Consider the following 14,169-nt stretch of genomic DNA (forward strand, 5'->3'; position numbering starts at 1 on the left):
CTACTTTTTGATGACGTCCTGTTTCTTCTGCTCGTCAGATGTTGGAAGTCCTAGTTCCTTCTGTCTCTGATCATACATCATCTTCTCCACGAGGCCTCTTGTCTCTCCATCAAGGTCAGAGAGTTTACTAGGTTCGGGGTTCACTTTCTTCGTGCTGATTTCTGGTTCGCTTGTTATTACATGCGCCCACCATTGCATCTTATTCACCTATAAAACGTTCGTTTTAATAGTCGGTTGTAAGAAATATCGCAATTTATATATTATGTTATTTATCATTTCGCCATAAATTTAGTAGGATTAATTAATACATACATAATTTGACGTTAATAATATCTGGCTCTCGCAGATTCTGAATGCGATATTTTGCATCTTTTATAGATTACTTATCATACATACATCGGTGTAATTTCCTGAACAAATTGTTTTTACGATAATCAGACATGGACAAATTAATTGGAACTTATAAACGCTGTATTTGCAAGGACATGGTCAACCCGATTTCTTGCCGATTGGTCGCGCGTATCTTGAATCTCCATCTGCGACTGGACGATTTTAGAACCGTCGGAATAGTGATTCCGACACTGTACCGGCAAGGCCGAAGACCGGCGAGGCCGTGAAAAAGTGTATTACCGACGTGCGAGCACGGGCTATGTCTGGTGTGTGTGTGTATGCCCACGACTCACCTTTTCCAGATTAATCAACAACACTTTCCCGTCCTCAATTACCCAAGTAGATTCTTCCAGCTTGACCTCATGCGGGAAATCCCCGTCGAGAATCGGCGTATTGGGCTTCACTCCGCAGGATAGGTGCTTCTTCGTGATCTTCACCATCACATCCCTCGGTCTGATCGAAAAATTCACCTTTAATGGCACTCTCACCTGTAACGCAGAAAATACAACATAAGCTCATTTATTCGCTCGAGCATAGATCGCTCACACGTGGCAAAACTCGAATCATCTAGACAAAAATTTCGTCGGAATCCAACGATATCTTATCGCAAGCAAAGAATCTTTATAAATAAATTATATCATAAAAGTATATCCCTTTTACTCCTTCATCATGCCTTTTCCGTCCTGCGATAAATTCATCGCGAACTTGTATCGATTTATTTCGGCGGACAGTCTTAGCATAATGACACGCAAAAATAATGACTGCAGACCCCCATGGATAGTTGGTATACCCAAACGAAGAGAGAATGATCGGCGGTGAGGGTGAGAATCGTTGTTAACGTTCTGCACGGGCGCGCTCTCTGTCCTTCTACGATTACGATCTCGATGCAGATCATTGTGATCCGAATCGCCGCGACCTCGGGCGCGAATTTCGGAAATGAAAAATCGCAATGACCTCACAAGGGAACCTTGAACGTTCGGAAGGCATTCAAACCTTTCGAGTGCGAGGGGAAGACGAAAGATGCAGTGTAATGATCTGTGAAACAAAATGGCAAAAGTTCGGCATTCCTGGGGTATACTTCATTAAATACGAAGCGTTCTAATTGATGGTGGACATGTATGGATCAGATCTTGACTTAGGGTCATTGCCGGATCAAGAAAAGATTGGTCACGAATGTGACCGTTTGCTTTGTGAGAAAACATTCGAATCTAGAGTATCGAACGATCCTTTTTCTATTGAGTCATCTGTTTGCGCGATCGTTTGAGTCATCGTCAAGATTATGACAGTAATATTAATTGCCAATAATTTCGTACTTGAAAATATGACTAATTGTAAGTAACTTATGCCAACTCTTTTCAACAACCGGCCTAAAGCATGTGAAAATACAAACTTCAATTGAAACATTTTTTTAATTTTTTATCTGTGATAATTTTTAACCGCCTAAAAAGAATTTTCTACTTTTTGTATAATGTATTAAAAATGAGTTATAATCCTGATTTTCTAATTCAATTAGTTTTTCACAAATAATCACCTACATAGTATCTAATTAAGCTGAAAGCCTGAAAGATTCCAATGCGAATCATGCGAAGTGAGCAATAAAATTCATCAATATTCAATATCGCGACGACAAAGTGATTTCCGCGCATTTTATGCACATTTTTATTTCAATTTCATTCTGTGGTAAATACACAACTTAACGTTTCGTAATGCGTACGCTAATTCCGTTGCGTTATCTTGGACATTACCTCGAATTTTTTTTTTCGGTTTATTATTCAAATGACAAGGCGAGGCCTCACATATTTACGTAATTTTAACGCTACGTAATTCTTAACTTTGTAACGTGATGCTATTTGCGGCCGTGTAGTCTGATCATTTACGGTATGAGTGTTCGAATCTCGCGATTAAACCGACGCACTGTCTTCAATCTTAATCGATTCGTTACACAGAAATAAAATCTAAGAAATGCTGATTATTCCAGAATTTATGTGTATACATTATTTATTACTGAGATTCTAGTGCTCATATTTTTATACCTTACATCTCTAATAATTTTCATTGTTTCAATAAGGCGAACAAAACAGCTGATAGTGCGTCATGTTGCGGAGATCATCATCTCGCAGCTCGTTCTTGGATTCTCAGCGGCCACGACAACGACGATAGTGGCGGAGCCGGGTGCACCGGTGCGTGGAAACGGATCATGGCTACCGACTTTGCGCCCGACATTAACGAAGTGGAATATCATTATAAAAGCGGCAACGAGAAGGCGAGGAAGAAGACGGTCGTAGCGCTAAGACCGCTTGCTCCGCCGAGGCCTAGTCTAAGTAGACTGTGACGTATACGCTTTAACAATCTTCGAGATATTCGCGGAATGCCTGTTACAAGATCAATTCAACGCTATAAATAAGAGTTCTTGTTTGTTTTTTGTAATCACAATGATACCACACTTTTCTTTAAGTTATTATTTGGTAATATTGCTCTCGAACGATATTATTCTCTTATTTATTCTATGAGACTACTTACGCACTATTATGATCGAAATCTGATCAATATTGCTGACAAGTCATATATACTGTACAAGCGGAGTTAGTTAGTTTTTTGCTGGTTTAAATAGTGCGCAAAGGTCAATCATTCTTATGTGTTTTGTGATTGGTAACGACAGCTGTATTGACAGAGCTTGTCTTCAGGATTTCTTACCGAACAAAGAATTAATGATATCTAATCATGCGTAATAAAGATTAAAAGCATGTTTTGTTTGACTTTGATTGCGTTAAATAATTTAGGTTCAAAGCTGATTAAGTAATTTTAGTATATGTATAGTGTGTAGCGCGTATCAAGATGGATAAAGAAGCACAATGTCAGGATTGATATCAACTTTTACAATTTCCTAAGCTTTTACGAATTTTTAGCAATAATAATTTTACGTGAATTTGATTTACAACGGGTTTTTTTCTAATAAAACAATTGATTAAAACTTTGAACACTTAACAATAAATTTTGATTTCTTCGCATTTGCTTCCTTAAATTTTTTATTTCGAAAATATTTGAATAATCTGTAAAAAGACGTTGAAAAAACGTTTTGAATTTGCAATTAAAAATATCATTAAATTTATAGTCATAATCACGAACGATTTTGAGTATTATCGAGAATAGAAATTTGCATATTAAATAAAAATTCTGAAAATATGATACCATCGCCAATTTTGTTTACACAGTTCACGTATTTCATTGTTATTCTTATCACTTTAACCTGGCACCCGCATAAAACAGATGTATCGTATTGATGCCATGACTGCCAGACTTGCGAAACGCTTGTTCTTACTATCGTGTAGCCGCACCGAGATCGCGTAAACGCAACATCTTTTCATACGTACGAAGGTATGCGCCTTTCGTTGAGTGCAAGTCATTACGTATGGTAGACGGATACCGAGACAACGATGACGGTAACGAGCAGCATCATTGACAGCTCGCAATATGAATGCGCGATAGTAATTAGAAATGGAAATAGGGTTACCTGCTTGTCGGCTTTATAAAGTAGTATACGAGACACATAATTAGCATTGTTGCTCCACTGTGAGTTAAGCAAATTTTCATAAGAATAATAATGTCTTCGAATAATCCGGCGCTTTGCAAGAATACTCGCGATTAGATTTCTAATATCTTTAAATTTAAACAAATTAAGATTTGATTTAAGCATCATATTAATTTAATGATTCGTATATAAGTAGACTGGTCGAATTCTAAAAATTTCCAAAATTTGTTTTATGCTATCACAAGCGGTTGTGAAAGACGCATGTCAATAATTTATTATGAATAGCCGACGTTTATAGGTGAACTAAAAAATTCTGTTGAAGACTTTTCTTCATCAAAATAACGGAATAACATTTACGTGATTCCTTAAATTAGAATGTTCAGCCATTTATAAACACTTAAATAAGTTTATAGCTTTTATAATTCAGCAGCATGTATGCAGATTCATCAAATTCCATAAAATTCTGTTTTTTATGTATACGCTTAATGGTGTTTATCGATAATCAGCATTAGAAAAATCATATACTAATTACTTCCGAACTTCACGCGATTTCATCATTCAGCAATATAATATACGAAAACATCGTCCGATTTTAATTGTACATTCTTTTCAGAACTTACGATTTATTTGATTATTTTTAAAAGCATAGTTATAATAACATATTGTAATTTATTAGAATCACGTGCGTCCCGGTTGATGATATTTCGCGTATATTCGCTAATTATAGCCAATGCTATCGGTGCCGTAAATGACACAAGGCACTAAAAATGTAGAAAAATCGCTGTTCGTACGTTATTGCCACACAAGTTTATAGTCTCGGATGTGGTAAAGCCCCATCGGAAGATTTCGAGATTCGGCTTGCTGCCGCGAACGGGCGAACGTGATTCCGAAGGCTGCTGAGAAGCCACGCGTCGTCTCGCTCGCGGATAATCGATTTATTTGGCGCTTCGTCGGAATCCTTGATACTAAAGGATTGGACACGTTTACCAGACCTCGGTTGCGTAATCGAATAGTTCGCTCGTTACTCACGTGCCTTTTTCTGATACAGAGATCTCACGGCGAGATCAAAATTTATAATCATGATTCTTGGCGACTCAATGTCGCGTGGCGCATTAGAATACGAACGAGATTTTTCACGCGTGAAAAATTGGTATTCGTGCGAGGAAGAAGAAGAGATTAATTAATCGCTAATGTCAATAATCGTTCAATGAACTTTGAAAAAGATTTGAATTATCTCTCATAGTATCTCTTCAAAGAACCAAGGACGACGCGAAACGTAAGCGAAAATAAGCCTATACGCAAACAAGGTGTTGACACACTTTAGTAACTACAAAAACTACTTACAAAAAACATTAAGTAAATAGTTAAAACCGCTCTTCGGAATAAACATTAAAAATAATTCTAATCCAAAATTACTGTTACAAGTATTTATACTTATTTTATTCATTCTATTTTTAATTAAGATCGATCATTTTATCTTTGTTCGCTTTTATAATGTAGCTTCTGAGCACGCTAGTGCCAGACATAATTTTCAAAACATGAAGACTCGATTGGCTACGGTGCCAAGGAACACCATAGAGAGGGGACATGTTTTTGCATCGATTAGAAACCAAGGCTGCTTTATAGTAGTAATATTTTAATATTCATATCGCAACGGCATATTAGAGGATGAATAAAGCGTAGTTGGCGGCGAAACAATCCGAAAGAATGTTGGAAGGCAACCGAGGAAATGTTGTTCTCGAACAATGAAGTATGTAAAAATATCGGAGGAATATTAAATATAAAGACGTCGAGAATGATCTGCATATAGACATTTAACGCGGACATTGATTGGTTTACACTCATTCTAGAATTAAGTGAACAAACACGGAATACAAAGAACGATAGATTCTATATGAAACTTCAGCATCGATATTAAATATTCATGGCGACGATAATGGACGCTATGAATGGCCTCACTTGACGAAGCTGGTACAATAGAAAAGTAGGAACGAATAAGTATGCGGATGTCGTTCAATGTTAAATCAGCCCGAATAGCTTTACGTGGCATGCCGCTTACATCAGAACTTGATAACTATCAAATTACAAAGTTATTCTAGCGTATAATCTTAAGAATTCTCACTAAAATTTTCGAAATATGTTTTCAGTTTCAATAAAAAAAAAAAAACTTTGTCGTACTATCACAATGATAATGCATTCTAAAAATAATTTGCGTTGATCACAATTAACGGCAACCTGCACATAATGCTTCTCACATCGTTACTTAATGCTACAAAATCTGGTTTTTAAATTAGCAATTATCCATACGAGCGCCGTCTCGCGTTTTTCATAATCAGTTACAGCTTGTTATGGCAGAAGTTATAATTATCCCGTGACAACCGTTTCATTTAATGCACGTTTTTGCAAAACCAGATATTGTTAGCGCTGTACAATTCTTTTGGTGATAAAACCAAGTGCGGTGGAAATATAAAAAATGAATTTACGACTGCCGGTAAGTGCTGCAAACTGAATATATATTCAAACAGTAGCTGTGTGAGCCACGATGGCGATTCATGCCGTAATCAATAACTGTCATCAAATAGCGAATGCGCCAACCCGCGGAGATGCAGAAAAGAGGTGAGAAAGCAGATGCAAGGCATAGACAAATAGTGCGAATGCGCATCCGATTCGAAGAGAAATTCACGTTGCGGACTTTATGCAATTTGCGATGATGCGCATTAGTCAAAAAAACGGGGAAAGGAGCGGGCGAAGATAATAAGAACGCAATACGCGCGAAAATACGGCGCGTAATTTATATGCATGAAAAGATGTTGCAAGAGACGCGGCACTCTTGCGAGATTAAATCAAAGCTGCCGTCGCGATAATGAGCGCCGACAATGGATGCGCTTCCCGAAGTAAGAGTGTATCGCGCCACGGGCGTTAAGGTAAAAATTGTTGCAGTCGGTAGACGCGGAATTCAGGTCGCGGCGAGGAGCAAGCCGACGAGGCAGGAGGCCGTAGGTAAATATTTCTTCACACCATAATCTGGAATCGGGCTGATGTAGGTCGCGTGTTACTCTCTCTCTCTCTCTCTTTTCTCCTCTCTGTTTCTCTTTACACTTTAATCATCAATATATCTACCTTAATAAGCGAGCTGATGTGGATCACGATTAAAATCGTGACGTACAAAGCAAATTTATAAATTAGATATTAGATATTTCCCAAACTATTAAGTAACAGCAATATATATATATATATATATTGTAAGCTGGATTATTTCATCATTTAATATTAATAGAAACTAAATAGTACATTTATCACAAAGCATTTTTATTCAATTATTGGAAATATTCTGTGTCTATGATGCAATAATTAAAAAAAAAAAAGAAATTAAATACTTTTTTCGCGATATGCAAATATCGGGCGCAATCTACGGAACACGCTGACCTCTCTCCTCGTTTTCTACGTTATCCTCGATTACCGTTGATTGACGAGGCCCGCCGACAGGACGCCGAGGTGGAGTGCGATATTAATCGTTCGGCGCTTTACCACGATGCTCGAGCGACACGTCGTCGGCGGGGGGAGGCGGCTGCGGCTCTCCGCTACGATGGTACCAATGTGTCGCCCTCGGTTTTCTCGGCGAAACCGTGGTCCAGCGCCGGCGATGTGCGCGACGATCAGAATTCCAGGCCGGGTGAGACCGGTTCCTCCCGAAAAATTGGCGCCGAGCTGACCGCGTCTTGGGTCAAAGAACGGCCTTGCCTCCCGTCCGTCCCTCACTCCCGTTCTCTCCGCCACCTCTCCCGTCGTGACTGCTCCCTGCGCTTTTCGCGTCCTCGCAGTTCCCCTTCCCACTGCGATTCGCCACCAGCACACACCATCCGCGGGCGTCAGTGGCGTAAACACGTCTTATGTCAGGGAGAAAAAAAATAACGAAGACGGTGATAATATTACGTGTCTCACCCTACAATCATTGCGTATCAGATGCTTCCTATTCGGCCATGAAATCGGGAGTCGGTAAGTGTTAAACCGAGGCTCCAAACCGAGAATTTTTATGGTGCCTATTCAGGGTCAAACGTGTCAGTGTTTTACACGCGGTCTTTAGCATTTGATGGAGCGATCCGCAGTAATCTTAGAACTACTGTGTTTAATTGATGACGGCATGCTAATTTCAGCTAGAAACTCGGCATTAGTAAAGACCATAAAGTAATTACGAATAAATCACGTATTTATCCAATATTCATCCACCGTCAGTCAACGACTTCGACATTATCCTTGACGAAGTACAGAGGGAGAGAGAGAGAAAGAGAGAAAGAGAGACGGGGTAACTTTCAATAAACGTTTTTACTCTTGATTGCGTGAACGAAGTATTTCTACTCACGTGTTTAGAAGTAATAAAACGGCAGACTAATTATATTAGCTATCGAACGAGCGATAAAAAGCAGTAAAAGCGAGCAAAAGGGCATAAATAAGGATCTGCGTCCTGCGTGCATATGAATAATAAAACCGCGTGCTCCGTTCGAGAAAGTGCGAGTGTTTTGTAATCGTGCGTAATTTTGCGCGAACATACTTGGCCGCAGATGGTTATTGAATTATTGCCAATTTGTTCGCTATTCGTTTTAGATGCGCGATGACTTTATCCCGTATCAATTACGCACGCTTACGGAGTCAGAAGTGACTCCGAGCCTCGCTGCCCGCAGGCACGGTCACGTGCAAGATGCGGACAACAGATGTGCTCCCTGTCGAACTTTTTACCAATATTTGTTTGAGAAATTCGCCTTACGAAACTTGCTCCTATTCGTTATTACATTACATACTTTGAAGACCTCAAGTGCAATAAGTGAAGAAATACGGACGGGCTGGAACGATCTTCAGCGTTTCATAGATATTGCGCAACAGAGCCCACACGAATAACGCAATATTACGTTAATATCGAAATCGCGCTGATTGGAATACGCGTTAAGGTTTTCAGAAACGAAATATAACAGTTTTTCGTTATATCATGTATAAATCGTGAGTGATTTCTAAACGGATGAATGAAGCGCGCGGGGAGAAAATTGCGCCACTCGCTAGATGGACGGCAATAACAATCGCTCCACTTTCGCGAATTTGCGCGTTTTACAAATTGCGCCTCGGTGTAATGGCCCTTTTCGTTTGCAGGCACGCGTGCGACCCAGGCGCCGCGAGGCGCGTCGCAGATCGTCGTTGTGTGCAAGCGAGCGCGCTGCCGGCGTGCAAACGCGCCGCTTGCGCAATCCTCGAGAGAAGGAGATCGGGAGAAGGAAAGGAGGCTCGCGCACGGAGGAGAAGACTGGTGTGCCGCGGCCGCCAAAAGTGAAATCGAGAGATGGAAGAGGACCAAGCGGAGATAGGGCGCTTCGAGATGTTAAGTGGAAGAGGGAAGTAAGACGAATTTGCAGGCCTACATATCCCTTGAACGCGATGAGCGATAACTTCTCTCGTCATTTAACAATTCCTGTAAAGTATCAATCTTGCAGCGGTTAAACTTTTCCGATTTTAACATTCCTATTTACATAACTTACAATAACGACTGAAGTAATAATTTAATTTTCAAAAATTTGACGTATACATCACAATAAAATTATTGTTAAAACAAAAATCTATTGTTTCTTGAAAAAAGAATTTAGTAAGTAGTGTAAATTGAGTCTAATATGACTTCCACATGGCTCGGTCTGAAACTTCATTACTTAGTGCTGTTACGAGGGTGGAAATAAGCATGCGCTACGATAATGTATAGAGAAATGCCGCGGCGTGAATAAGAACAAGTTTGCAAGAACATTCGGGTTATCGGTGCTTAGAATCGAGGAGAATGCCTTCTGTGGTACCTCGTTAAAAGACTATCCGTATGCACGGCCTGGTATAAACCAGACGAAAACTGCGATCGCAACTCCGTTAACTATGCTTGCGCAAACTACATCGCCGATGATCATTGTTCTCGAAGAGAGCAAATATTTTTATCGTTCATTTCTTAGAACGATTATAGAACACATTTTTTTCGTCTAATTTCATTTCATCCAGCTGTGCTTATCCGGCTTCGCAGATTCGAAAGTGAGGATTGAAAGATATTAAAAAGTGATAAAAATTATCTATGCGTTATCATCAAATAGATGTTTCCGGTTATTTCCCGAGTTTCTGTGTGCCGGTTAACCAGATTACGGAAACATTTTGCAACTGTTGACTTAATGGCCTGCTTTATCTGATATAAGAATCAATGTTAATTATATTCTATATAAAAATATGAAAAAGAAATTTATATGTAATAATTTACATCATAATTTATGTCATCAGTTATTGAGAACGTTATTGTCGTGAAATATATATATATGTATATACAGACAGCCTCAATAAAATTTTAATAAAAAATTCAGATTGGATATTTTTAGTGCCGGTCAACATACGTTTTTATTACCCAAATTAATCGTATCATAACCGTAATAATCGGACAATTAATGATGCAATATCTATACTTTTATGTCTATATTCATATTTTTATAAAAATTATGTAAAGTCTTCAATAAAATATACCTAAAATTTCCCATTACATATAAAACACAAGGAGAAGAAATTTATATTTTATCGAATATGTCGTAAATATCGTTTGGCAATTCTAATTAGCGGATTTTGTATCGACGTTTCTTGCGATGCCATAATTTACATTATTCGGTATTATCGCGATTTTTATAATACACAGGTAGCTCGCTCCTCGGGGCTCGTTTCTCAAAGGCGTTAAATGCCAGCGCGTGTATACTATTATTTTGTAAATATCTCCTTGACATGATTGCGCGTAAAAATATATATATACGCAGACAGGATCGTTACAAGCATTCGATTGCGTTCAAGTGCGTATTATATCCTGTATTTGAATGATATTGTAAAGCATCGCTGATTGGTAATTAAATGCTTGACTGATAATTTCCGCGAATATCAAAGATAACAGCATTTATTATATCGTGACGCATCGCGATTCGTCGAATAATACGTTTGGCGATGATTCGCCTGCAAATTTTTACCGGGCGTGCGAATATTTTAGCCGTGAAACAATGACATTTGTCTTGCGTAATTACTAATGTCGTGAATAATCGCAATTCGCGGACGCATATTCATCGCTGCATCGCTACTTGGAAGCTATTTCATGTTTGTAATTTCTCCCTGATGGTCCATTATCCCGGTGTACGTATGTGTATATACGTTACGCGCGACTATTTATTTGTGTTCTGCGATTATCTCGCACTCGGCAGCCAGATGTATCCGGCGGATTACTTGAATTTTTCACTATCAATACTACTGACATTATAAATGTTATCATCATCATTATCTTCTTCCTTTTCACTTTCATACTTGTCGTATATCATCGATATGACGTGTAGATACCACTAATTACTAGCGAACTGTCATTCGATAACGACCTCTCCTTGTCCCTTACGATTAAGAACATGCTATAGTAACGGGGGATTAATTGCCGATTGCTGAAGTACACTCGGATTGGGAAATAAAATTTATTCCAGCTGATTATTATTACGCACACGGTAATTATCGACGAGTATCATTAATTTCTTGAATTATTTCAATTAAAAATGACCATACGGATGATTTTAATTATTTACAATCCGCGTATCGTCGCCAAAAAAGAAGCAAGAAAGGATTTTATTAATTTTTCAATGGAAGTCGCAATCGGCGAGCGAATTAATTTCATTCGATTGCCGCACCGGAGAGCAGCCGACACGTCCAAAGAGCGAAAACATTAGCGCGACTAAGCCGCGCTAGTTGAAAATCGCTCGGATCGCGATTATTGATCTGGGTCAGCGAACACCTTTCACGCATCAGCCGAACGTTACTCAACTTTAATCGTTACAATTTCTTTGTCTATGCTGAATGGCAGGAAAATTATAGTCATGTTAAACGCGCGCGTTACAGTTCGCGCGCAAGATTTGCATAAGTACCCGCGCTCTTGAGATCGTCATCGTCGCGAACTTGGCGCATCGGTTTCCAAGATCCGGGGGACGTCTCGCGCGAGCGGCGCGTTACGAAGCTGCCGCGCGAATCAGAAACCTTCGCGAGGTTGAGAAAGAGCGTCTTCCACAAGGTAGCCAAGCGGAACCTCTCGCAGTTGACTCGCGATAACTTCTGAGAATCGTTAATGTCTTTCTACGGGGACTATACACGTCGCCGAGGAGAGTGACGTGTGGCAGCGATCGGCGGTAGATCTCCACGGCGAAGATCACGCGCATTGGGAAACGACGCGAGGTTGATCCGGGTCGCTCTTCCACGAGTGCTCGGTCGACTCTCCTTTTCCTCGACGAGCGGCGCGATAGCCCCTCGCGCGCGCAGTCAGTGACACCACGTCGGTGTCAAGGACTCCGAAGGATGAGCATCGGTCTATACCGAGATTTATCGGGTTATTTGCGTATATGTTACAAGGCTACGCCGCGAGCCGAGTGACAAGTCGACACCGCCGAGTCCTGGGTGTCCCGCGTATCCTCTTCTTCCGCGCGAATCCGCCAATCGGCGTCGCCGATCGTAAAAGATAACGGTGCACCGCCTGCGATTAGATCAGGTGAGCTATTCCATTCCGCGAACTCTAGGTAGACAATGCGTAATCTACATGAATGACGTTTACAGTGACTGGCGCGCTCCCACTTACACGCACGTCTTATCTTCGTGGAAAAATCTCCGCGCAAAGAAATTAACCTTAATCCGCAATTCTTCCCTAAAAGCGCTCCTTTTCTGCTTCACATTGAATCGATGATTATATGATCCACGGATAAAAATCATAAACGCGGCTTGCAAAATCGCGAATTCTCTCGATGCGACGCAACCTATTACTTCACGGATTATTACAGCTTTTCGTATTTCCTTCGAAATGGAGCGAGAATCGAGTCGGATTTTTCGAATCGATCACTTCTAGACGCAAAACAGACATGCTTTGCAATTATTGCACTGTAATGCTGCTAGTACAATTATGAGCTAGCAATAGCCGGCTATAACTTAATTAAGTCTTGACTAACTGAGTAAGAATGTAGGCGCGATCCGTAATTACTGCAATGCGATTGCAGATAGATACTTCATTGATTTGATTTCGGTTACTTGGATTACGGTGATACTTCATTGAGTTGATTCTTATCAACTGTGATGGTCATTCAAAGGAATTTTTAATCGCACTATAACAAAGCTTTGTGTTTCTATTGTTAAAAATAATATAAACACAAATTTACGTTGAATGCTAATCGCTTTTAATAATCTGATATCTCACATAGTGCTGAATTCAAAAGCTTGCAAGGCCAGACACGCACTAATGAGGGATTATTATTTGGTTAAGAACATCGTTACCGCAAGAAACGAGAATCCTTGCTAAGTAGCGCTGGAATCTTTCGTAACGCGACAATTCTGCTGCTCGAAATTTGAAGAAAAATTGCGGATCGACGTGCGGACGCACGCACGAGCGTTTTTCGACACAATTACGCTCGTCTCTCCCGAGGTGGGCTTTATTATATTTTTCTCGCGAATTCCGGACAACAATGTTGCAAAATTACCGGTTTTTACAAGGTACGCAACGCCGTCGCCGATCGTCAGCCGCGCGCATTCTCTAACCGCATAGTAATTGCCGCGATGACCCCGGTTGTTGCGCGCAGGCATTGCAACTTTTGCAGTTTCATCATTGACAAATATCAAAAAAAAGAAAGAAATATCAATAGAAAATAAATTAATTAAAATCTTCATAAATCATCTCACGCCACTGTATCTTGTCGAAGAAATCGGAAGTTTATTTTTAAATTGCAATAATATGACTCAGGTGTAAACCGACATTTGCGGTATACGTACAGTAATTACGATGCAATGCAAGCACTGTACACAAACATATGTAATTACGATAAATTAAAGAGGTATCTTTCAACACGGCGCGCAACGCGAGCTTCCGTTGTGATGATCATATCGATAGAAACGATCGAATTTCTGTTTTGCGACGAGTTTTAAAGCTTTCGTATTTTATAGACCACTTTCGCAATCACCCGCGGTGCGAAGTGCACACTCTAACATTGCGGCAATTACCGCCTAAACCTCGTGGCTGCGCGGCGACCTTACCAGTTCCTGCGTTACACAATGTGAGCCGATAGTTCGGCGCGATCACGTAGCAGAACCACGAATGCTCCTTCGTCTGTAAAACAATAATTGACCATGCGATATTCGTTGTTTCCCGTAATTGTAATCGCGAAGGAATATCGAACAGGATCTTGTCATCGTCTTTGAGTCAC

At 40.0% G+C, this 14,169-nt stretch overlaps 1 protein-coding gene across 1 annotated transcript in view; it reads right to left on the minus strand.

Annotated features, from left to right (window-relative positions):
- The window catches only part of nudC (nuclear distribution C, dynein complex regulator), a 75,843-nt gene that overhangs the window by 167 nt on the left and 61,507 nt on the right, over positions 1 to 14,169 (minus strand). Inside the window, exons 5-6 of the mRNA XM_012374238.2 lie at positions 684 to 878; positions 5 to 207 (exon numbers count right to left, since the gene is read on the minus strand). Coding sequence (XP_012229661.1) covers positions 5 to 207; positions 684 to 878 — 398 coding nt within the window. The remainder of the gene's footprint in view (positions 1 to 4; positions 208 to 683; positions 879 to 14,169) is intronic.

This window comes from Linepithema humile, chromosome 3 (assembly GCF_040581485.1).
Source record: "Linepithema humile isolate Giens D197 chromosome 3, Lhum_UNIL_v1.0, whole genome shotgun sequence".
Classification (NCBI taxonomy): domain Eukaryota; kingdom Metazoa; phylum Arthropoda; class Insecta; order Hymenoptera; family Formicidae; genus Linepithema; species Linepithema humile.